Below are 23,043 nucleotides of genomic sequence, written 5' to 3' on the forward strand. Positions count from 1 at the left end.
CCCCGCTAACCAATAAACAAGTCTACTAGAATTATGGCAGATTCATAAGTGACTGTTCGTAACTATATTCTTCAAATCGTCCACATCAAGTTATCTAAATGATCTGTGAGAATTTCATTCTGTTGATGGCATTGACTCGCCGTGAATTGAGCTTACAAAGAAGTTGCAGTTGCTGGAGATAAAAAATAATCAGAAGAAGCACAACTTCCGAATCATCTTCTATTTAAAATCTTGATACTATAAATTTCGTTCATTTTACAGAAACTTTATGGTGGGGATGGGGGTATAACGATGAATGCGGCAGTGATTGCTCTAGGATCTTGTTCCAATCCAAGAGAGAATTCGAAGGCATAAAAACACTATCCTGCTTCATAGGTCCAACCAGCAGCATACAATGCATCGTTTCTGACTTTCAATACATGGTACGTAGATACTGATCAGCACAACAATGGTGATTGATACAAGAACAAGATCACATAGTGAATGTCTGAAACTACAGAAAGGAACCGTAATATCCCTCTAGAGAGCTTTGCAATCTTCACATAATCATGCATCATCTTCCAACCACTCCACCTAGCACTCCTTTTCTAATCTATGGAAATGATTGAACAAGTTTCACCCTGTTCTATAAAGCATCAGTACTCTTCCTAAGGGGAAAAAAAATCTCTCACACCAACCATTTACCTACCTGTCTCCTCGTTGTGTGCTTACCAACAGAATCATCAATAAGTGGAGCTAAGTGTTTCCCAGGAAAGCTTTCCACAACCAGGGCTCCTCCCACTTCAGGATGCCTGCCAGATTTCCTATTTCATCACTAGTAATCACCAATTATTTCTCTTGATAACACTAGTGCTACAATCACTGAGGCAACTATTTGCAGGGCATTGATTAACATGAATCAGTCAGAAAGGGAGAGATATCTGGCCACGATTTGAAATTAAGAATCAAGATAAAAGTTAATCTAGATTAAGAGATGTAGTTATTAATTACATCCTAGTTGCTAGTTACAAGTATCTAGTTTGTATTCCCTCCCCGTAAAGCAGCAAACAGAACAATAAAAATGGGAGAAACAAGAAAAATTATATATGGGAGGGCCTGATTCAACACACCAATTTCAATTCCAGCCTCTCCTTGAGGGTAGCTGGTTTTATCTTCAACAAATTTCTCAAAATAGTACTGGTAGCCTGTGCTTGTCTGCGAGAAATTTGAGCCTGTAAACTTCAACTTCTCCATGGCCTACGGTAAGTTAAAAGTTTTAATGATCAATTGAAATGGCTAGACATGCAAAACTCAAAAAGTACAGTAACTATTAACTTTTGATCATGCATCAACTTGGTTTTGGCAACTTTACATTGAAAATTGCAAGCTTGGTCTGCATGCAGTTCATTGCATTTTCAGTTGTCAGTATTTTGAACTATTCAAGATGTTGATTAAAATAGGTGCAATTTCTTTTGAATATTTGAGTTTTCAGGGATGCATAGAAGCTCTTTATTATCCCTACTTCAGTGTTAATTACCTGGAAACTGAACATAAATTGCCTTGCTGTCTTGCTCACTTTAACATTTGGATGAGACTGGAGTTTTTCATACACAGCACGAGCCTCGTTTGGTCTGTCAATAATCACAACTGCTTATTACCGATATAGTAAACAAACATTGTAACTTTTATCAGACGATTCATATCAAGTCAGATAGGCCATTCAAACATATATTAAGAATCGAGCAATTGATAAAATAAATGTACCTGCTGAGTGAATCTTGACAGATTGACCACTGCAAAGCTGCTAACCCATGAAGTTCACTCTGCAAAATCATAATGTCCGTAATGAAATATAAGAACAGCGCTGTTCGTTTCTGATTAGTTATCCCACATCAAAGAAGAACGACAGTCTATCCTAACTTCTGAAACAAGATTCAAGGACCATTGTCAAAATCACAACTTCTTTCTGATTTTTTAGCTGAGAATTAAACTGAGACTTTTTCCAAGGAACAAAGATACAGATTGACAGAATAAGAACCGAGTATCTTGGAAGAAATTCATTTTCTGCTTTCCTAATTCAAACTGGAAATTGCTTCTAAGAACACAAATCTAGAGATTGAGAAACAATGAACTGAGCATTAGAAACAAATTATTAAGTTTTATGTGAATACTTGATGGTATCAGAAACATCAGCCAGGTATAACTATTATGAACTTGCATTCGCAGAAACATACAAGCAGGGAAAAGGTACAGAATATTTCTATGCGATGGACTGGAAACAAAAATTGAAACTGATGTAGCTTTAAGTTATGATTTTAAGAATGTCTGAGGTTTGTAAACATTTTTAATCAAGAACTCCATAGCTCATAAAAATGTGGCATATTAGTTTTCTCGCAGGACTCAAAAACTTTTTTAAGTCTTAAGCTCCTAGAAAATATTCATCTCACCAATCATTTAGAATGGCCATAACATGCATACTGATGAAACCTATCTGAAACAAGAACCATCCAGTATGTCTGATTGGAAATTTGGATTTAGCCATTAAAACTTCAGCAAGATTTGGAGAATCATTTCACCAGACCTGCGTTGTCAAAGTGACCCAAATGGAGATACTATCAGCCTATTCAAGCTCACTCGCATTACCAAAACAGTTGTGGCTCACATCTGACGTAAAATTACCTTAAATGGCAACTTATCCATAACCATTTGATAGTAGGGTAGCGCATCATTAAGCTTTCCAGAATCCATCAAGGAGTCGCCATCCTTCAAGGCCTATAAACCTCAATGACTTGAATCAGAAAAATGGTCATTGGATAAAGACATTTGTAATCTGATTGATATTCTCTGTAGTTTTCATTAAAAAATGACACTTGGGAAACTTCAATGCTATTTCTTTTTGGTCTTGTAGAATGAAAGTCGGATTAAATGAATGGAATATACCTTTTCGCACTCCAATTTCACATTTGGGTCAACATTTAAGCCAATGCTCTTCCTGTAGGCAGCAATTAATTGCTTTGTGCGCTCATCTTTAGCAGCTCGTGCTTCTGCTGTTTCAAGCTCATCTCCAGGGCGAATAGTTTTTCCACCACCAAACTAACACCCAAGAAAGAAATATCAGAAAAAGGCTGCTAGTAAGATTAGTCCTTTTCCAGAAAAATTGAGAACCAATAAACTTCCATCAATTATTTCTTCATCAATGACTTATGAAAGAAAAATATTTTTTGTCCACTTAAGTGATTCAAGTTCTGCCTAATCTCATTTGAGGACAGGTTTACGCTTCCTCCTAATTAATTATTGCATTTTATCAGTTTCTTGGCAGCTGCAATATAGCGGCTTCAAACCATTTTTTCCACTGCCATCTACTTTCTCCGCCTCAAACATCCAATTTATCTTGAATTTTGTATTTCTCATGAAGTTACTTTCAAAAAGCAGTAACACAACAAAAGTTAAGAGTTGGAGATTATAATGTACTTCAGAATTTTTCACAAAAATAATAATTAGCATACCGTCTTTGAAATGTTTCCAGGTCTAGGAAAGACACCCCATGTAGAAACCTTTGGCTTGTAAAGATCTGGATTATCATCTAGGGTAGGCTTGGACGTCAATGTAGAGGGATCCTCAAATTTGCTAGTGTCCCCGACAATTATTTCTACATCAGGCAAGTTCCCTTCTGAAAAAGGGTCTGTGATTGGAACCAATCCAGCAGGTAGTCCCCTGCCCTTTTTCTTATCCGAAAATTCAAGCCCCACAAAATCAATGCTTGAGATCGACAGTTTTTGTTCTTTCTTCGATGTTTTATCCACCACTCCACTTCCTAAATTCCCTCCCTTTAATCCTAAAACAATCATATGCACATTTTCAGCAGACATTCCACTTCCATATACTTATTTCTAATTAGAACAAAAGATCCTGATGACATTTTCCCTTATATTATAGAAAGATTTGAAAAATTAAACATATTACCAAGTTTTGAATCATTTATATCAATAAACCTTCAAATCAATAGAATGTAGATTCTCCTTTTCTCCGTTACTAAAACTAGGTTGAATAAGTTGAAAGATGAAAGCGAAAATCTAAAAATTAAGAACCTGAAATTGGTTTCCATTTATAAGCTTCAGCCTCTTACACTCTTTCATGCTTTAGCATTTGGTTACCTTCCGCCTCTTTCACTCTTTCATTCTTTAGCATTTGGTTACTTCTCCGGACAAAAGCGATGGAGATAGTTGGGACATAATGGACATGTCCCCTTGTCCTTCCTGTTTTGAAAGTCCAGAAATTCACTTCAAAATTATCCTAGATACGGATTTATTTTTATGTTTTCGTCACCATCTTTACAACTAAACATGTTGATATCCCTTCTATATACATCGCTTATGTGTCTTGAGACACTAACCAATCGCAACCTTAGAAGAACAACTAGATATGGCAACATCATCTTGCTATTAACCACAACAAAATCTTCTAATACAGAGCTGATAACAAAACGGCATTATATTATAACAACATATAAAGTTGAACAAAGCAACTAGGCAAATTGGCTATGTATGGCTCATCAAGGATCCACCGTGTCCTGTCTGTTAACACACTGTGGCTAATTACCAACTAGACACTGTTAATGGAGGCAACATAATAAGTAATCAATAATCATCAATTATCCAAAATGAACTGAAATTAGCAAAATCTGCCAATTGAAAATTTGAAATAAATACCATACGTAAATTTGTTTTACTATCTGCAATACCTTCCACAACACCACCGCTACCAACAACTCCTCTATCTGTCTTGTACTCCACAGCACCCTTAACAGGATCTGACACTTGCTTATTTTTCTCAACAATCCCAATTCTAGAACCACCAGAATCCTCAACTGGGTTCTGCTCAATCTTCACATTCTTGCTGGTTTCAATGGAGTTTCTATATGCTTTAGCCTTCTCAAAAGCAAGCTTTACAGGGTCCACAGGACCTGGTTCGGGATCTGGTGGGTTCTGTGAGGAGGGGTCTGGAGATTCAGCATTAGACGAGTTGAGAGAGAGTGAAACTTTGAACGGAGAAGCTTTGGAGGAGAAAAGGGTAGTGGGGCTTTTGGTGAGAGAAGATAGCCATGAATGTTGAACGTGAAGAGAAGCCATGAACTGGCTCGCGGAGGGGCTTTTGATAGCCATGAATGTTGAACGTGAAGAGAAGCCATGAACTGGCTCGTGGAGGGACTTTTTGTTTCAGGCTTTTAGAACAAAAAGGGCGTTTTGCTTGTGAGGTGAGGAAGATAAGTGGCCATTGCCTTTTCTTTAGGTTCTGGTTTTTTTTTTTTTTTGAATTACTGTTAGATAATGGTAGTTATTTTTGGAGGTCGAGTTTTCAAGCTCACCTCTCTAGCTATTTCCTTTCCTTTCAGTTGTTTTCTTCCCTTTTGGACTTTTTTTTTCCTCAGGAAAAGTAAGATTTAATTTTTCATTCCTAAATAAATTACTAATTACCTTAGTATTAAAACTCAATCCAGCAGGTTAACAATAACTCAAAAGCCAAATCGAGTCCAAGTTAAGTTTCTTATCCAATCAATTTTTTTATGAACAATATCATTTTATTATTAAAAAAAATCTAAATTGATATCATTTTAATAAATTAAAAAAAGAGTTAATCCACCTATCAAAGAGTTCAACCAACCAACCCATGATCAGGCCTTGGTCATGTTAAACCTCAACTGAGTTTTATAACTATGAATTTGTAATTTAAGAGTTCTAAAGTAATATTTTTTGCTGTGTTTTTAGTTTTTACACGATGGCTTTTATATTTTATTCTCTTTTGCCCTCATTTTATTGGTGAATTGTTCTTGCGTGGGAGCCATGGAATCAAAATTGTGGATTTTTATTTTTTTCATTTTCCTTCAAGAATTGATGATTGTTGAATTGATATTCATGGGAAGCCACAGCTCATCATAGCATTCAGTCATTTATCCTGCAACGAAATTCAACAGCTAAAGTAAATCACAAACAGATTTGTGAATGAAGTCCCAAAGGATGTCAAAGCTCCAACCTTCAGGATTTCGGAGAGAACCTTTCTCAAATCAGTTCTTTTGCACACGCCTCTCTGAGCAAAGGGATCCCCTACTCTTCTTCATATCCAGCAATTAGTAACACTAATGCCTGGCAACTAGCTGCTCCCTTTGCCATATGCAGTTAAGAGAATGTCGTAAGGGATCTGGAAATGGGTATTTGGTTCTCGGTTGCTTTTGGTTTGTGTTGCAAGACACAATAGAGATATAGAATAAATCCATGTATGAGAGATTTTTCGAGTGGAAATCCTCTGAGTCACTCTCAGTCGCCATTGTCTCTCTTCTATCCCCCTAACGGTAACCAAACTTTACCCTAGTTATTTACAAAGATGCTTTACAGGAGTAGAAAATATCTTCAGATTTTGGTGCAACATATTGCACTGAAATTCAAATTCACTACTTCCAAAATGGTGAAGTGAAACAAATATGGTTCATGCGAGGAATTAGAATTCAAGATGATCAAAACATGGCGGACTAGTCTTGAATCATACCTAATGATACAGAAATCAAGGTGCGATCTACAACTGATAACATTTGTTTCTTCTTTGTATCAGCTGCTGTCCAAACCTACAAGAAGCTGTGGCACCAAACGACTGAGTTGTCAAGCTCAATACCACCTAAGACATTGCAGTATGCCTCAAGCAAATCACTCGTCATCTGAAGACACGGAGTGAGTGGTTGGTGCACGTGAAGCCCCCATCAAGCATTAGATTGTCCCCACTTATGTACCTTGCTTCATCACTTGCTAGGAAGAGCACGGCATTGGCCACATCATCAACTGTCAATTCCACACCTTGCAAGTTAGCATTCCTCCCAACAAAAGAGCGGAAACCTATCAAGGCATCCTCAGTCCTCTCATCCTCTGGCAAATGAGCCACGGCCAAGCTTGTCGCAACTCCATAAGGAGAGACACAGTTTACACGTATCCCATGTTTTCCTAGTTCAGCTGCAACACTTCTGGTCAGACCCAATACAGCATGCTTTGACCCTGTGTAAGCATGTGGGCCCAGACCCCCTATGGCACTGGCAACGCTACAGAGAGAAACAATTGAACCCTTATTTAGGGGGATCATAATCCGTGCTGCATGCTTCATTCCAAGAAATACACCCTTCACATTTACATCAAACACCTTTTCAAAGTCTGATAAGGCCACCTCACGGATATCTGGACAGGGGGGGCCTCCCAGCCCAGCATTGTTAACCATAATATCCAATGTTCCAAATTTATCAACAGCAAAGTCAACAGCTTGGCGAACATCATCCTCTATTGTGACATCACAATGGATATAACAAGTTTTTGGCTCACCACCAAGCGACTCGCAAACATTTCGTCCAAGGTTGTCTTGCAAATCAGCTATGCAAACTTTTGCACCATGTCTGCAAAATAGCCGGGCAATGCTCTCCCCAATACCGGTAGCTCCACCTGTTACCAATGCTACTTTGCCCAATAACCTACAAGAAAAGATATGAACCTACAAAATCAAGATAAATCTAAATTCTAGTGCAAGATGCTAGGTCTGATATGGATTCCAAATAAATAGATTAATCCCGATACTAGAATGACATCAAACATACCAAAAGAGAGATCCCAATTCAATTAGGGTGCCAAAAGACCTCTTAAGACATAGTTACAAAATGTTAAGAACTGTGCAGCAAGATACAATCCACTAGTAGATGAATTGGATGGTCTGGCTCTTTTGATGTCAACAAAGAGCAGCAAGCTTTTATGGATTATCCTTCCGTCTTCTTGGAAAGTTTCAATTATGTAAAAATATTTCAGTTGGCATATAAGTTCCAGCATACCAGACAAGTAATTAAAACATGAAAGTAAAAACTATATCAAATACCACATATGGAAGGCTTCATTTATCAGCAGCTCTCCTTTCAAAAAGAAAATACAGCATGTAGACACTCTGAAATGATTCAAAATGAGACTCATACAATTGAGATTTCCAAAGCATCGTCATACCAACTTAAATTTCAATCGGATTATTTCTAGCCACACAGATTAGAGTGAGCAACAAGGCATGAAAGAAGGTTAATCTTACACAGTTAACACATAGACCTGCCGCTATTTCAAATTCAAAATGAAGATACCAAGTCACTCATATAAATTTGAAACACGCACCCAATACTATATAGTCCATGGTAATTATTTAAATTCGAACTTTAAAACACAAACTACAGAAATTTGATTTGCATTTAAAGTAGGCACAAATTCAAAATCTCTAAGGACAATAACCCACAGAGATGGACGATATGTAGTTCGTGTGTAAGAGGATGAGCATCACAGACAGAAGAGAATAAAAAAGCACAAGCAAGCCATTGCAAAAGCCTCTTCCGCAAGGTGATTTCGGATAATGAAGTAAGATATGATATGTTACAGTCAATTTCTTTCTCACAAACGCACGCTTATATTACACCAATTTGCATCAGATCATAGCAGACAACAAAAAGCAGATTTAAAGCATTGCTAGAAATCTGGAAACATTCAATAAATCCATGGTTCTCTAACTTACATGAAACTAAAAACTTCTGAGAAATGATTATGCTCTTTTACTCAATAAAACTAAGAAATCAAACCACACTTCAAGCCACCGCTGAAATCCAAAAGGGAAGTCCATATAAAGATACAACTCTTCAACAAAAAATTTAAAAATAATAATAAATTATAAAAAAAAAATGAGTTGATCAACTATGAAATTGACTACGAGGGTTAAAAGCAAGCTAGCAAAAGTTCATTAGAAGGCTAATTAGTCCAATTGATTGTATTAAACTTAAATTAGCTATCACCATTGGATCCCCTAGGATTGATGTCAAACCATGAACATATACAAAATTCATCAAAAAATTCTCTTCACAAAAAGCGAGAATTTTCTTAAAGGAAAGCAAGTTACAGTGGGAAAGAAAAGAAAACCAATTAACACCAAGGTCAAAAGGGAGATGACCAAAAGCTCCTTTCACCTTTGAAGAGAGAAGGGCGAGTCAGTGGAGCTTGCGGTGGCCATTACTGGAGGGTGTTGTACGGTGCTGGCCAATGATGGTTGAAGACAGAATTTATAGATGTGTTAGTGAAAGTTTCGATGGAGACAGCCACTCGTGTTTGTCTAGGTGGCTCTGTTTTATAAGCATAGTGAATTTACATAAAAATACATTTAGCTTTTACATATTGTTCAAGAATGCCGAGATTTTATTTCTTGATGTGTTTTAATAGCATGTTTTATTTTTTAAAAATAACTAAAAAGATTTTTTTTATGATTTCAATATGGTAATATTAAAAATAAATTAATATATTTTTAAATAAAAATTATTTTTAAAATATATTTAATCATAATTTCAAATACACATTAAATATTAATATAAATACGATAAAAAATCTATCAAAATAATATAAATAAATAACCATTTGAAGCCAAATTTTTACTTGAATTTTATAAAATATAAAGTCAAACAAATATTTTTTAATAAATTGTAGCATGCCATTGTCATTGTAATAAAAATAATTTATCTAAAATTATGGACAGATCTAGCATGGGGTAATGGAAACACATGCCCACATCACTCAAAAAAATAAAATAAATAAATTATATAGATGACCCGTACTACACTGCCAGCCAACCAATAAAATGGCTTCAATTTCTCCGACGCATATTTCGTAACCATTTAATTTTTTTTTTAAAAAAAAAAAAGGCATCGGAGGCGTTTTCTCTCTCTTGCTGGGTTGTGGGGTCACCTTTTTTGTTGTTTTCGATTATTATTTATTTGGGTTGTTGGATCACTTGTTTTGGGCTTGGGAACGTATTGCTCTGATGGGCTTATTATGTGTTTGGCTGGGCTTAGAAGAGAGTGTTTTTTTTTTTTTTGCAACTTCAGTTCGGTGCTTTGCCATTCAAGGACCGTTTCCAATTCAAGGAGTTCTTCTCCGACAGCCCTCTACCAGTTTTCACTGGTCGGTCATTTGAGAAAGACATGGAAGAGGCGATAAAGCAAATTCTGGATTCTCCTGTGAATGCCAGTTAGTGGATGTGCCCTATTACCATCGAAGAGGCGAGACTGTTCCTTCTCCTTGGTTCTACCAAGATGAGGGAGACGCTGGATATGTTGTTAGTGTTTATATGCGTTTGCCAGGATATCCTGCAAACAAGATCTCCATTGTTGACAACTAACAATGGCCAAAAACTTCGTGATGTTATCAACAGAAGATGTGTTCCTTAATCCTTATGACTTCATTGGCCCACCCAGCAAGGTAAAATGCTCGAATGAGTAGTGAAAAATAACTATTGCATAGAAAAGGAGTACTGGGTTGAAGTTGTTTTTCATTTGTTTTTGTAATATTGCTCAGAAAGAATAATGGGCAAGTGTTATTTTCATCTGTTTGCTTGACCAAGTAAAAGCTATCCCTGTGACTTCCTTGGTGCATGCTGAAAGACCAATTCAATCAATGGGACAGCTTGTGTTGCATCAATGGCAAATCGGTTTCTCTTTTTCACAGTTGTTTCAATTCAGGTTGCAGGCTTTCACATATATTCAATATCATTATAAACTCATCAATGTTCTTCTACAGCTCACAACTGTTGACAAGTTACAAGGACAGCAAAATGGTTTTATTTTACAGCTCACAGCTGTTGACTTGGGCTATACGAGTTTTGCCGCAGATCTCTGTTTGAACAATGATATGAACTGCAGCCTACATGTAAACTTCTGCTTCAGGGACCCGGTCACCTTGCGCTGAATTCTGGTGAAGTTTCGACATATACAGAGCGGCAAGTTGAAGACGCTGGACATCCTTATTTTGTTACAGTGTTGAGGAGGTGGGACACATTGTAATGGATAAAATGAATCGACTGTATCAGGTATAGCTCTTCGGCTTATATACCTTTCTTGTCTTGGTTTATGGCTGAATCTTCGATTCATTATAGGTCGAGGAACAGTCTAAAGAAGTTTGCTGACATAAAACCCAACTTAAACTATGGTCACATGCACGAAGAAACTAGCATCTGCCAATAGCATGGTACATTTTGAAGGGAAACAAGCCTTAGTTTAGGTGAAAGCTGCTCCCTCTGAATATTGCAGCGGGACAAATAAAGCATTTGAGGTTGATGAAGGTTATATGTATCACTGTGAGTCAACTCTCACCTAATAAATTGTAGTTAGTGAAGGATCAAACTTTTGATAACACCTTTGGCTGTCTTTCCTCATATCCATCAATATCTTCTCCTAAGAAAATCTTATGCATTTTTTTTCTCTTGCCTGTTATTATTAAAATGGTATCTGGCTTGTGCTTGGGTGATGGTGTGTGCATTCAAGGTGCACCATGTATAGCTCTAAGCAGCGAAAGGCTTTTGATTTTGGTAAGGTATGGTTACCAAGTTGATTTTGGTAGATGAACCTTTCCTTGCAAAAATAGAACTATCAGATTTTCAGCTCCTGGATTTTCAATTTCATAGCAGAGCTGCTAGTCTCTCTAAAATCAAATTAGACTCGGGAAATGAGGGATACAAAAATGAGCAACTCTACCATGCAATGACAGGTTGGTTTAGATCAAAGGTCAAACCATGAATGATAATTCTTAGGTGGTTGAGGGAGCATGTCCCTGTATCTTATTTATTTTTACGTCTGCGTCTCTACCAAACACTATCTTTTTTTTATTATTCTAAAATATTAACAAAACGCAAACACAAACGCAACCTTAGGAATTATAAGGATTGTAGCATTGTTGCCCATAAATTAAATCCCCAAAAATGCAGGGGAAAAAAGGACTAAACAAAATATATTTAAAGTATGTGCCAATGCCTTAACTAAAATGAATGGAAAAAAAAAAACGCTAATGCTCCCATTCATTTTGTGCTTCAGTCTGATCCACTGGTCAAGGGGCAAGAGAGAGCATCGATGGCAACATGATTTTAACAGCAGGTGGAAATATGAATCAGCTTATGCATATTTGATGCCAAAATTGCCAAAACACAGAAGAAATAGAGAACAGGTTTGAGATTAATTCCTGGGGTCATGTCAGTCTCCAATAAACTTCCGTTTCTTAGTGGTGTTCATGTAGGGTCTAAGCACCCATTCATTTTGTGCTTCAGTCTGATCCACTGTTCCTAACTTTATCTGTTGAAACAACGTAGAAAACATAAACATCAATTATCCGAGAATTACACCATCGATTAATAACTACAGCAGATGCATTTACAGAGGCTATATGAAGTATGTTTTGCCAATTACTGATATCAATTACATTATGGAAGCCTTTTCTAACTTGGTGGCAAGGAGATTTATGTGCAGGAAAAAGTGATCTAATTGGCATTAGAGATACCTGATAAAGCCGCATTTCAAATCGTGGACCAATCTCTTTGAGCTCAACAGACTTGGGGCCTCCATGCTTTTCATATATATGATGTCTACACATTACAAATAATCAGCCAAGCATATTCCATATGAACAAAAAGTGATCAGTTTTGTACAGAAAGGATGGTGAATTCCACTAATAAACAGCTTGTGAATAGAAAAGGCAACAGCCAACAGGAAGAATATGTTCAAACTTGAAATTATGATACAAGCATGATAGGAAAATAATATTGTATGAAACAAGAGAAACCAGAAACCAGGCTGACCACATTTGGACCTAACAAAGTAACTCATATACATTTCGATTTTGATTTATTTTTTTTTCTATCAGGATATTCAATGTTGTTGTCTAGGGATTTCAAGAATGTTTTTGTAAGATTTCGATCTTTAAATCTGCGCTCTGTTGATCAACTTACGACATTTTCTGATAAATTTGAAAACTTTTAAAATTCAACCATTGATATCCCCAAAGTAATGTCAAGAGCTTGTAAGGCAGAAGGCAAATTGCATATAGCTGCTGCCTCTTGTCATTTGCTATGACTAAAGCATCATCTCCAAATAATAATAATAATAAAGACAAGCCTTTCATGACAAGTTGACAACACTTAAATTTCCTTGTCTTTGTGATGTTTCTGCTTCGTCATATTATCTATAAATTTTCTCATAGAAAACCTCTAAATTAGCAGGGCTGCAAAACAAACAATCCACGCTATTCAAGGCGGGCTACTCAGAACTCTTTCACAAACATAAATGAACTGAACTTAACAAGGGTATCCCAAGCAAATCCACGTGAAGATGGATATCCCATGCAATTACAATGGTTTGTTATTAATACAGCACTATATTATGGCATAAAATAAGAAATTAAGCTAATTTGGCTCAAAAAAGAGATCTTTTACGGACCGAAACAGGGAACCAACCTGAAGGAGATATAGTCAGATTGATTTGCAAATGTGATTATGCGTTTAGTATCTGGCTTTGGCATAGGGAAAAGATGTTTTAGAATATTTGCTGTCCTTTCTCCCAGCTGTCAACATCAACAAAAGAAATTCCACAACGGAATAAACCATCAACAAGTAAAACTATCAAAGCAATAAAGCACACATACAATGTTTACAAGCATAGCATATAGGTGCAGAGAGTGCTACAACATCCAAAGAAACTGTCCTCAGAGGGATTATTCCAACGATAAAATCCCTGATACTTTACAATTAATGCAGTCATTTGCAAAGATTGAATATAGCAACCATGATCAGTAGCAATACTAAAATTTCATTTCAGCTAAATATTTCTGCAATCTTCTATATAGTCTCTCTCCTTATCCCTTCACAATTTATTAGATTTGCAATTTCATCAAAGAAAAATGAAAGTGCCAAAGTTCCAGGCATAACCTGAGCATGCACATATAAGCACAATTTCCACCTTCTTTCAAAAGCAACAAACTAACTCAAGATGTTTACTTGTCCATCAAATCTTCAAACGACCACAGGATGTACATGGAGAAGTCAAATTCTACAATCGAGATATAAACATTCAGTGAACGGAAAATTATTACCTTGGATTTAAAATTGTTAAGAATCAAGTGTGGGTAGGCCTCAGGCATAGTTCCAATAGCTTTCTTGTCTTTAATGTCATGTCTGGTAACCTACAATACAAACACTTAATCAGCATACAAAATTCCCCGAGACATAATCCCAACAAAAGGTCAAAAACACAAGAATAACCAAACTAACTTACCACATTGAGTAATTCAAAACACAAGAATAACCAAACTAACTTACCACATTGAGTAATTCAAAGTAAGCCGTTGGACCAAATGGTAGATGGCATATAACCAAACCATCTGGCACTCCTCGATGCTCATGCACCAAAATTACATCAGTATAATCATGTGCCCGGCAACTTTCAATAATCTCAGATATAACCTGAAAATGAACAATTTTTTTAAAGTGCACCTCAGAAAACAAAAGTCCAAATCTCACCAACATGTAAAACTGAACAATTTTCCCATAAAGCATATAATACAGACTTATACCCTTTACCAATACTCAACTTCCTATTTATACCCATGCAACAAGTTCTAGTAACCACACACTTCTTCACCACCTCTACATTTGACATTAAATTAGAATATACAACCATCAAAACCACCTTTTTAACCCTAAGTCAGTCTCTCATTAACCTCCTGGCTTTATTTATTATCAATTTACTAACCTGACTGCCACAATTGATTCGCTCTGCATTAAGAACCACAAGCTTCAATTCCAGCACAAGTGTATATGAACCAATTTCCCATGCGGCATAGAATACCTTGACCTATACAAAACTCAACTTCCTATTTACACTCATGCAACAAGTTCTATTAACACAATTTCTTCACCACCTCTACAATTAACATTATATCAGAAGATACTACCATCAAAACCACCTTTTTAACCCTAATTCAGCCTCTTGTCAGCCTCTTGGCTTTAATCATCAATTTACTAACCTGACCACCACGATTGATTCTTTCTGCATTAGGAAACACAAACTTCAATTCCTGAACAAACATGTAAGGACCAGTCGAATCAAATTCATAATCAAGCAAATTCACACATATAGCACAATCAAAACCTCACAACAACAACATAACATTTCATTGTTTATTTTTTTTCTTCTTCTAATACCTTAACAAACTGAGTAAGAGGAGCACTCGGATCCCTCGACGTAGTCAATAAAATTTTCGGATCTCTTTCAGTTGCTTTGGCATATTCATCATCAATATGACTCCTCGGTACTAAAATTAAACAAATTAAATTTAATTAAATCAAAAACATATATAAAAAAACAAATATATACATATATATAAGAAGCATACTTGCAGTGTTTTCATCCTCAAGATCAATTTCTTGACGAAGAGCGGCTTCTTCGTTTCTAAGCTCAGTAGGAATCGGTTTTCCCTCTGTAAAATTTAATTCATTAATACAAAAAATCAAAGCATTTTTTTAGAGAGAGAGAGAAAGAGAAAGAGCTGATTTTTATACCAGCAAGGGCTTCTTTGATTTTGCGTTTCTTCTCGTAAAGTAAACGTTCTTTGCCTTCTAAGCTTTTTCTATACAAATACTCTCTTCTCAACCGGATGTTTCGACGGAGCATTTTTAGAAAGATAGATGTTGTCTTTCTAGAGAGAGAAAGTGCAGGTTGTGCTATTTTGTAGGGTTCTGTTAGGGTTTTCTCGGAGAAGTGACTACTGAAGGAGAAAGATGGCGCTTGGTCTAAACGACGATGTTTCTTGATTATTGATATCTTCATAAAACAGCATGTCGTTTGTTGGCATTTTTTTTGTTTTTTCATAATTATCTCAACGACGCTGTTTCTTACTCAACGACATGTCTTTTGTTGGCCCTTTTTTATTTTTTATTTATTTTTTTCATAATGTTTTTTACTATTTTTATTGAGTTGACTGTTAAAATTATTATTATTATTATTAAATTTCTATTGGTTTAGTGGATTAATACGATGATTTATTAATTTTTTAATAATTTATTTTATTATTGTTTATTTAATTAACTATTAAGATTATTATTATTAACTTTGGCTCGTCTTAATTAGTTTTTTTTATTTTTTTTATTTTTTTACAACATATTTTACTAATATATAGTAAATTAATCCAATGATTTATTGATGCAACTCTTGAATGGGGTTAAATTTCAAATAAAATAAATAAGAAATGAACCTAGTATATTAATTTGATATGAAATCCATCCTAGTTAATAAGATAATCTAAATATATCAAGGGAAAAAAAAACAAGTGAATGAAATAATGTGTATAGAATCATTAAAAAAAAAAAATCACATGCACGACATTATGCTCACACTAAGTAAATTCTCTCAGAAGTAACTAGATTGATCTTGCAATAGCTCAAGCTGTGCCAAGACTCTTGCAATTGTTGATTTCAATGTTGGATCGCCATTCTGCGCAAGATCGATGAGGACCACCTGGGCAGATTCTCCATATTGTGATCTATGTTCTTCAATTCTAAAAATTCTCTCCAGCATCCACAGTGCCTTTTCTTGAGCTTTTACATTTCCTGATTCCAACACTCTTATTATGGCTTGAACACCAGATGTTTTGGCTATGAAGAGGCTTCCACTCTCCCGAATTTCATCTTGCAAGAGCGTTGCGAGGGCGTTGAGGGCAGCTTCATGAGCTTCCCTCTCTTTACCTTCCAATATTTGGATCAGTGGAGGGACAGCGCCGGCCTTGACCAAACAAAATGTGCTTTTAATGATGCAATAGCCATCATGGACTTCGCAGAAAGCGTCTGCAGAAGGAGGCATACATGTCCACCGCCATTTTCTGGACTTCTGAAGGGCTAGGGAGTTCTGCGATAGTTGTGCGAGTGAGGTTGCTGCTCTACACTTGGCTACTGATGATTCACTTGACAACAACTTCACAAGGATAGGAATAACCCCTAGTTCTGCTGAAAAAAGCTGCAATTTCTTATCAGAAGGAACGGTAAAGCGAATAAGTATGCCTGAGATGCTCTCTTCTAACCATGTTGTTGATGATGATGCACCTGAACGCATTAGTGAGATCAGAATGGGCAGAAAATGTAATTTTTTCAGTGCTTCTGTTGATTTCTTGTTGCCAACAGGAAGATTGCTCAAAATGCCGATTGCGGCAGCCTTTTCACTTTCAGATTCTGGTGATGAGATGATACTGACAATTTTACCGAGATAGGATTCTCCAAGCTGTTCCATGAACTCTTCTGTTGAATCTTTAGAAAGGGTGTAAAGCAAATCTAATGCAGCAGTTCTGGTATTGGTGTTGCTCTCTGTCAGGAAGGGTAAAAGAAGCTGGACTGCACAATTTTCCTTCATTTTTCTTCTTACTTTGGATGCACTAGGGTGGGATGCAATGCTATTCAGAGCTTGCAAGAGATGATACTGAATAACGGGACTAGACAGGTTCAAAAGTGAGAGCATCTGCTGGGCTACGCCTTGTTTAACCAGAATAGTTGCAGATTGAGCGATCCTTGCAAGTATTGCAGATGCCGGCTCACGGAGAGTCATAAGGACAGATGTCACGGAAAACAGTAGCTGGAGCAGGGGGACTACAATGCCTGAACTGATTAAACGTTGTATATTTTCTGTCAAGTTTGATAGATTTTGTAATGCATTCAAAGCAGCTAACCTGGCTTCAAGTTTTCCAGATTTAAACATCCTTACAAGGGGTTCAACTGCCCCATCTTCGCCAAGGGAGGCTCTGCACTGATCTGTAAGCTCCATCCTTGAAACTGCTGTTGCCATGAGGATCTTGCTCTTATCAGAGCCTATAAAAACACGATGATTGCATTCAGACAACAAGGTTCTTGGATACAACAATTTGGTAGGCATTAAGTTCAGATCTTGATACTATGATATCGATTTTCGATTGAGGATTCACACACCGACTCAAAAAAATCCCAAATGCATGCTTTTCCACTCAAAAGGCACATAAAACAACATGCACAGGACTAAAATATGTAGTTTTTAAGAAATTATTTTTAAAATTTTTTTATATTTATTTATCATTAATAAAGTTGGTTAATAGAAAATACTTTTTAGTCAACAAAAAACACTTTTTAATTAAAAATAAAATCTAACTTGGTTTTCAAGAAAGTATTTTTTTTTTTTGCTGTGTTTGTTTTCTAAAAAATAGTTTATGGGAAATAACTTTTCAAATTTTCTCGTATTTGTTTGCCGTTAGGAAAGTTGATCAAAGAAAAATTTGGCTTGGTTTTTAGGAAAGTGTTTTCCTAAAAAATTTGAACGAAAAACACTTTTCAGAAGTTATGAAAAGTTTAGAAATAATATTATTTGCTAATTATATCAAATTTGATCCTTAAACTTTTAATTGCTATATATATATATATATATTTGTTTTGAATATTTATTTTTAATTTCATCTCTTAAAATTTAATTTTTATATTAACTTTTATCCTTATTTTTATAATTGCTATTTGCTTTTTCCTTATCTTTTTTTATCAAAAATTTTTATCTATTAAATTTGGTTCTTATTTTTTTAATTTTTACTTATTTTATTTGAAATAATTTATGAAATGTTGATTGTTATTATTTTAATTTCTTCATCTTTTATTTTTTTTATTTTTTAGATTTGATCTCTATTATTTTGATTATTATTTATTTTATTTGAAATAATTTATGAAATTATATTTTTTTTCAATTTCATTCTCATTCAACTATTTAATTTATAAGATTTGTTCCTTATTATTTTAATAAACTTAAAAAAATAAAATATTAATAAGTAATTTTTTAGCTTATTTTTCATAACATAACCAAATATTGTAAATTATTTTCTAACTTATTTTTCATTACAATACCAAATATTAAAAAATAATTTTTTTTTTTTGAATTCACTTTTTTAAAATTCACTTTAAAAATAAACTATTTTCTAGCCAACAGGACTACCCATGAAAATTATGCTACAGAACATGCAATACGTAAAAGTAAGCTTTCACATTACCTTCCTTCAGACAATGAACTAGAGGTTTAAAGTAACCAGCCTCAGCCATATGAAGCACATTTTGAGGATTGCTTGACAGTGCAACCAACAGCTTCGCCGCATCTTCTGAAGCTGTCGGATCATCCCCATTAAGCATGGTGACTAACATAACAATACAACCTTGAATTCTTCCAATCCTTCGCCTAACTGCAGAAATATCAGAGAGTTCTGACAACAGTCCTACAGCTTCCCTCCCTTCATCCGCGTCGCGTGCCAAAGATTTCACCAACCCTGACAAACAGACTGCATCCGTCATTTTGTCCTGCAGGCTACCGGACAACGTAAGATAGCTGCAAACTTCAAATCTTACACTTGAAACAAAAATCATAAAGAAAAAAAATCATTTCTCGTATGATTCACCTTGTTTTCATCATTCTCCAAAGCAAGAATTCTCAGTATCTGGATGGTGGTTAACCGGTTGTGAGGCTTGCTCGAGCCAAGTCGATTGAACAGAATTGGAATAATATCTTCGTCATTAATCCACTCCTTTTCAATTACCTGATCCCTAATTAAATCACCTAATACCAAAAGTGCAAGCCTGAATTCTTCATCATTTCCGTACTTGAGATGTCGCACAACTTCATCAATGCTAAGACTAATTTTTTCCTCCTCGATTTCATTAATAAAAGAATCTTGCTCACTAACAAACCCTGATTCTTTGCTCGGTCTAGGACCATGATTTACACAAGGACTGGCACCAGGACTGGGACTTGGACTTGGACTTGGACTTGCAGTAAAACTGGAATCAAACTTCACATTCATCAATTCTTTGTGTAATGCTGCAATACTTTGTTTGACTTCTGTGGATGCATTAATACTTGCAAAGAGAACAAGGCCTAATGATCTCCCAAGTTCTTGAGTAACAAACTCAACCTGCTTGATGGGTGATCTTGAACAAGCTCTTTCAATTAAGTCCTCAGCGCGACTAAGCTCTTTTTCAATGGATCCAACTGCCTTTTGAACTTGTGGACTGTCCATGAGTTTTTCATTATCCTTTATTGATATAAGAATCGGTGTGAACTTGTCAAGCAGAACTGCAAATTCAGCGAATACTTCTCTATCGAATTCCAAGTTCTTAGCAGTTGATACCGCCTCTTCTGTCGAGGCTTGTTGCTCTGATTCAATCTCAGAAATGCTTCTGCTATCAGAATTTTCCATTTTTTCTTGAAATTATAGAAGTAACTAACAAAACAAAATCAGGAAATTTACAGACGTTGAGAGTTCCCTGTGCAAGTATTAAGAATTCAGAGAAAGAAAAGATTAGCAAGAAATCAAAAGAACTGAACAGCAACCGAGCCTGAAAATCAGAAATCAAATCAAGCAGATATCAAAAGCGGAAATACATATATTTACAAGCATCTGTGCTTGTCTACATACTCACACAATATACAGCAAGTCTTGCGTACAAGAACAAGAATTCAACAAGCAAGAATTTCAGAACTCAAAGGTAAAAAAGAAACGAACAAGACTAAGAACCTGAACGAGAAGATATCCATCCATTAAATTCATCTTGACATGGTTTATTACAAGTAATCAGCGTAGACAAAGACTGAGACCTTGTACAGTAGTCTATCTTGGATTCACCTGTTTGTCTACATTTCAGACAACCTCAAGTTTTTTAAGATTCCCAAAAAAAAAAAAAATACATAAGTGAAAGCGTTTCGTGGGTGAGTGGGAAATGGATTTGAGGCTTTCTTGTTTGGAGTTATGTGTAGAAGGGTATCTAAAGGATCAGTGGCTCTGACTTCTTCCTTAATGAGTTAAAGGCGGCTGTAGATTCGCTGCTTTTTTAACTTGTAAAATTTAATGCGGATAGAAGAGACCAAGTCAAGTAAGAAAAAAGCTGCATTCAAGAAGCTCCAGCGATTTCTATCGCCCAAGGCTGCTACTATGCCTTCTTTCTTTGTTTACTTGCCTTTGCCTGTGTGGGATTCAGGTCAAGCCAGTCAGTCTACTCACAGTTTGCCTTGCGTGGTTCTACTGACAAAGATAATAGGCTTTTCTTTAGAGGATTTACATGCTGGGTTGCTTAGGGTAACTGAATTGTTTTAAATATTTGTAAGAACTGATTCAAAATTAATTAATTCGAACAGTTTCTATATTTTATATTTGCTGGAAAACTTTGGTCAGAGCTTTTTATTTTTAAAAAAAAAAGACTTGGTTTGGTTTTAGATTTTTAAAAAAAAAGAAAATCTCAATCAAACTGAACAAAATCAAAGAACCAAATAAAAAGATTTAATATTATAAACTAAAGGCCTACTAAATCAAAACCAGTAAAACATATAGCTCAAAAGGTGATGCAGTTGGGCTCGTGGAAAATGAAGAATTTAAGCATTTAGATGAGGATGTTAACTCTAATTGAAAGGAATATAATCTAAATAGATCATGTAAATGACCTATCATATTATTTTATGGATTAATGTGGTAAGTCTAAATGCAAGAAAAGATTTAATTATATTATATTAGAATAGCTTTCTAGAATTAAAATAACAAAAGATTTTTAGGTAATTTATTAATAATTTTCCTGTGAAAAGTCATAATATTGTTTATATCGAACTGTTGAATCTTTTAAAAATTATTGTTTAGGTCAATTTTGTTATTTTTCTAGGATTTTAAGATTTATTATTTTCATTTTAGATTATGTTTTAATTTTCTTAACGTTTTTGTTTTTTAAGTTGTTTTTTTAGTAGAGATAGATTTTCTTAGAATAGACTGTGACCATATATTTAAATTTTAGAAAAACAAATTATAAATTTAGGATTTACTTCTGCATTCTTTACACTTATTAAAATTCTTGTATTTTTTATATTATTGTTGTCCTGTTAGCTTTGGTATCTCATTAATTCAAATTATATTTATTTGATTTTAACAAAGGTAAAATCAAAACAAACCAAGTAGTTTATTTATTTAAATTTTAAAAGAAAAAAAATCAATTCAATTAGATTTTTTCTTTTTTTTTCAAATAGAATAGTTTGAGCTAATGTTCATCTCCAAAGCGTATATGTAATTATAATTTGATTTAAAACTAATGGATTTTTTTATTCATCAGGAGATGCATGGATGTTGATCTACTCACAACAACATTAACCCTTAATTTCGTTAATCCATTCCAAAATGAAGTGAGAAGAATTTAATTTCAATGGGGTTTTTTATTTGTTAAAAGATAAATTAGATTTTGACACCAGATTTATTATTATTATTATTATTAATATGAGTATCTGAACTATTTTGCACGTATTTTTAAATACTTTATTTTTTAAAATCTATTACATCTTATAGTGACTAGAATTCACTTTAAAATAGATAGCTAGTATACTCCTTAAGGATTCAAATTCATCATACGATGTATTTGTGTGAATATATAATCTAGTTGCTAATTGATTATTTAAAATCCAACATGAAAATAACTTATTTTTAATATAATATATAATTATTAAACTCAGTTTGTCCTTGTAAATTAACCTACTTAAAAGTCTGATCTGGATGAAAAATTTAGTTAAACAGTATAAAATATTGATTTGGGTCTTTAATATTTCAGCCCTAATCCAATTAGGATAATACCAAGAAAAAAAAACATCATTTTTATAAATATCATTGACCACGGTGACTCAAAAATTAAATCCGTCAACTATATAATTATATAATACAAGGGTGCCCTCTCCTTCTAGTTTGAATTTTTCAAGTTTATTTAGAAGAAAGATAATTGTTGTTTTTAAAAATATTTTTTATTTTAAAATATATTAAAATAATAATTTTTTATTTTAATAAAAAAATAAATAATATATAATACAAAAAATTCAAAAAAAAATTCAAAAACCGCAATTGCAAATGGTGTCTTAAGCCTCCTAAATTTGCTTGCTTGGGTAGTTTGTCCTAATTTGCTTGCTTGGGTAGTTTGTCCTTACAGCCTTGCATATACTCTTATAGGCCTCATCGGCCCTTTATAAACTTTTGTGGCCTTTGATTTTTATATTTAATAACGCACTTTTTAGATAGATGGAGACCCAATAAGCTCCGGAAGCTCCATCGGTTGTTCTTGAAGAGCTCAAATAATTAATTTACTATTAATTTATTCTAAAAAATATATTCTTTTCTAATCAATCTTTCCATAATATGCAGCTTG

General features: G+C 34.7%; 4 protein-coding genes and 1 long non-coding RNA gene across 12 annotated transcripts; 1 reads left to right on the forward strand and 4 right to left on the reverse strand.

The window, feature by feature from the left end:
* Positions 1-930: 930 nt before the first annotated feature.
* LOC105107388 (cytochrome C oxidase subunit) lies at positions 931-5,329 on the reverse strand. 5 transcript variants are annotated; one of them, XM_011001289.1, is made up of 8 exons: positions 5,174-5,329; positions 4,694-5,110; positions 3,486-3,814; positions 2,920-3,072; positions 2,659-2,751; positions 1,744-1,802; positions 1,517-1,610; positions 931-1,236 (listed from the first exon to the last, which is right to left on the reverse strand). In XM_011001289.1, the coding sequence occupies exons 2-8, from the start codon at positions 5,106-5,108 to the stop codon at positions 1,015-1,017; spliced, it is 1,365 nt and encodes a 454-aa protein (XP_010999591.1). In that variant the 5' UTR covers positions 5,109-5,110; positions 5,174-5,329; the 3' UTR covers positions 931-1,014. The 5 variants fall into 5 exon arrangements, with proteins under 5 accessions (XP_010999591.1, XP_010999592.1, XP_010999593.1 ...); XM_011001290.1 differs by having other exon boundaries at positions 4,694-5,086; positions 5,146-5,329; XM_011001291.1 differs by lacking the exon at positions 5,174-5,329 and having other exon boundaries at positions 4,721-5,129.
* A 987-nt stretch (positions 5,330-6,316) lies between these two features.
* ABA2 (NAD(P)-binding Rossmann-fold superfamily protein) lies at positions 6,317-9,136 on the reverse strand. Of its 2 annotated transcripts, XM_011001293.1 has the most exons (3): positions 8,993-9,136; positions 7,876-7,941; positions 6,317-7,480 (listed from the first exon to the last, which is right to left on the reverse strand). In XM_011001293.1, the coding sequence occupies exons 1-3, from the start codon at positions 9,034-9,036 to the stop codon at positions 6,682-6,684; spliced, it is 909 nt and encodes a 302-aa protein (XP_010999595.1). In that variant the 5' UTR covers positions 9,037-9,136; the 3' UTR covers positions 6,317-6,681. The 2 variants fall into 2 exon arrangements, with proteins under 2 accessions (XP_010999595.1, XP_010999596.1); XM_011001294.1 differs by lacking the exon at positions 7,876-7,941 and having other exon boundaries at positions 8,993-9,133.
* LOC105107389 (uncharacterized) lies at positions 7,876-8,680 on the forward strand. The gene is made up of 2 exons (XR_838871.1): positions 7,876-8,289; positions 8,322-8,680. It is a non-coding gene; the product is annotated as an uncharacterized LOC105107389 (long non-coding RNA).
* Positions 9,137-11,724: 2,588 nt separating the features above from the next.
* On the reverse strand, positions 11,725-15,626 carry LOC105107392 (U3 small nucleolar ribonucleoprotein protein IMP4-like). The gene is made up of 9 exons (XM_011001295.1): positions 15,397-15,626; positions 15,231-15,314; positions 15,040-15,149; positions 14,862-14,912; positions 14,155-14,298; positions 13,929-14,018; positions 13,294-13,400; positions 12,342-12,426; positions 11,725-12,136 (listed from the first exon to the last, which is right to left on the reverse strand). Exons 1-9 carry the CDS (start codon positions 15,506-15,508, stop codon positions 12,038-12,040), a joined length of 882 nt encoding a protein of 293 aa, XP_010999597.1. The 5' UTR covers positions 15,509-15,626; the 3' UTR covers positions 11,725-12,037.
* Positions 15,627-16,116: 490 nt separating this feature from the next.
* LOC105107393 (U-box domain-containing protein 44-like) lies at positions 16,117-20,864 on the reverse strand. 3 transcript variants are annotated; one of them, XM_011001298.1, is made up of 4 exons: positions 20,397-20,864; positions 19,281-20,102; positions 18,882-19,182; positions 16,117-17,688 (listed from the first exon to the last, which is right to left on the reverse strand). In XM_011001298.1, exons 2-4 carry the CDS (start codon positions 20,076-20,078, stop codon positions 16,244-16,246), a joined length of 2,544 nt encoding a protein of 847 aa, XP_010999600.1. In that variant the 5' UTR covers positions 20,079-20,102; positions 20,397-20,864; the 3' UTR covers positions 16,117-16,243. The 3 variants fall into 3 exon arrangements, with proteins under 3 accessions (XP_010999600.1, XP_010999599.1, XP_010999598.1); XM_011001297.1 differs by having other exon boundaries at positions 19,281-20,145; XM_011001296.1 differs by having other exon boundaries at positions 19,281-20,864.
* Between the last annotated feature and the right edge of the window lie 2,179 nt (positions 20,865-23,043).

The sequence above is a fragment of the Populus euphratica genome, unplaced genomic scaffold (genome assembly GCF_000495115.2).
Source record: "Populus euphratica unplaced genomic scaffold, PopEup_1.0 scaffold157.1, whole genome shotgun sequence".
NCBI classification, from domain to species: domain Eukaryota; kingdom Viridiplantae; phylum Streptophyta; class Magnoliopsida; order Malpighiales; family Salicaceae; genus Populus; species Populus euphratica.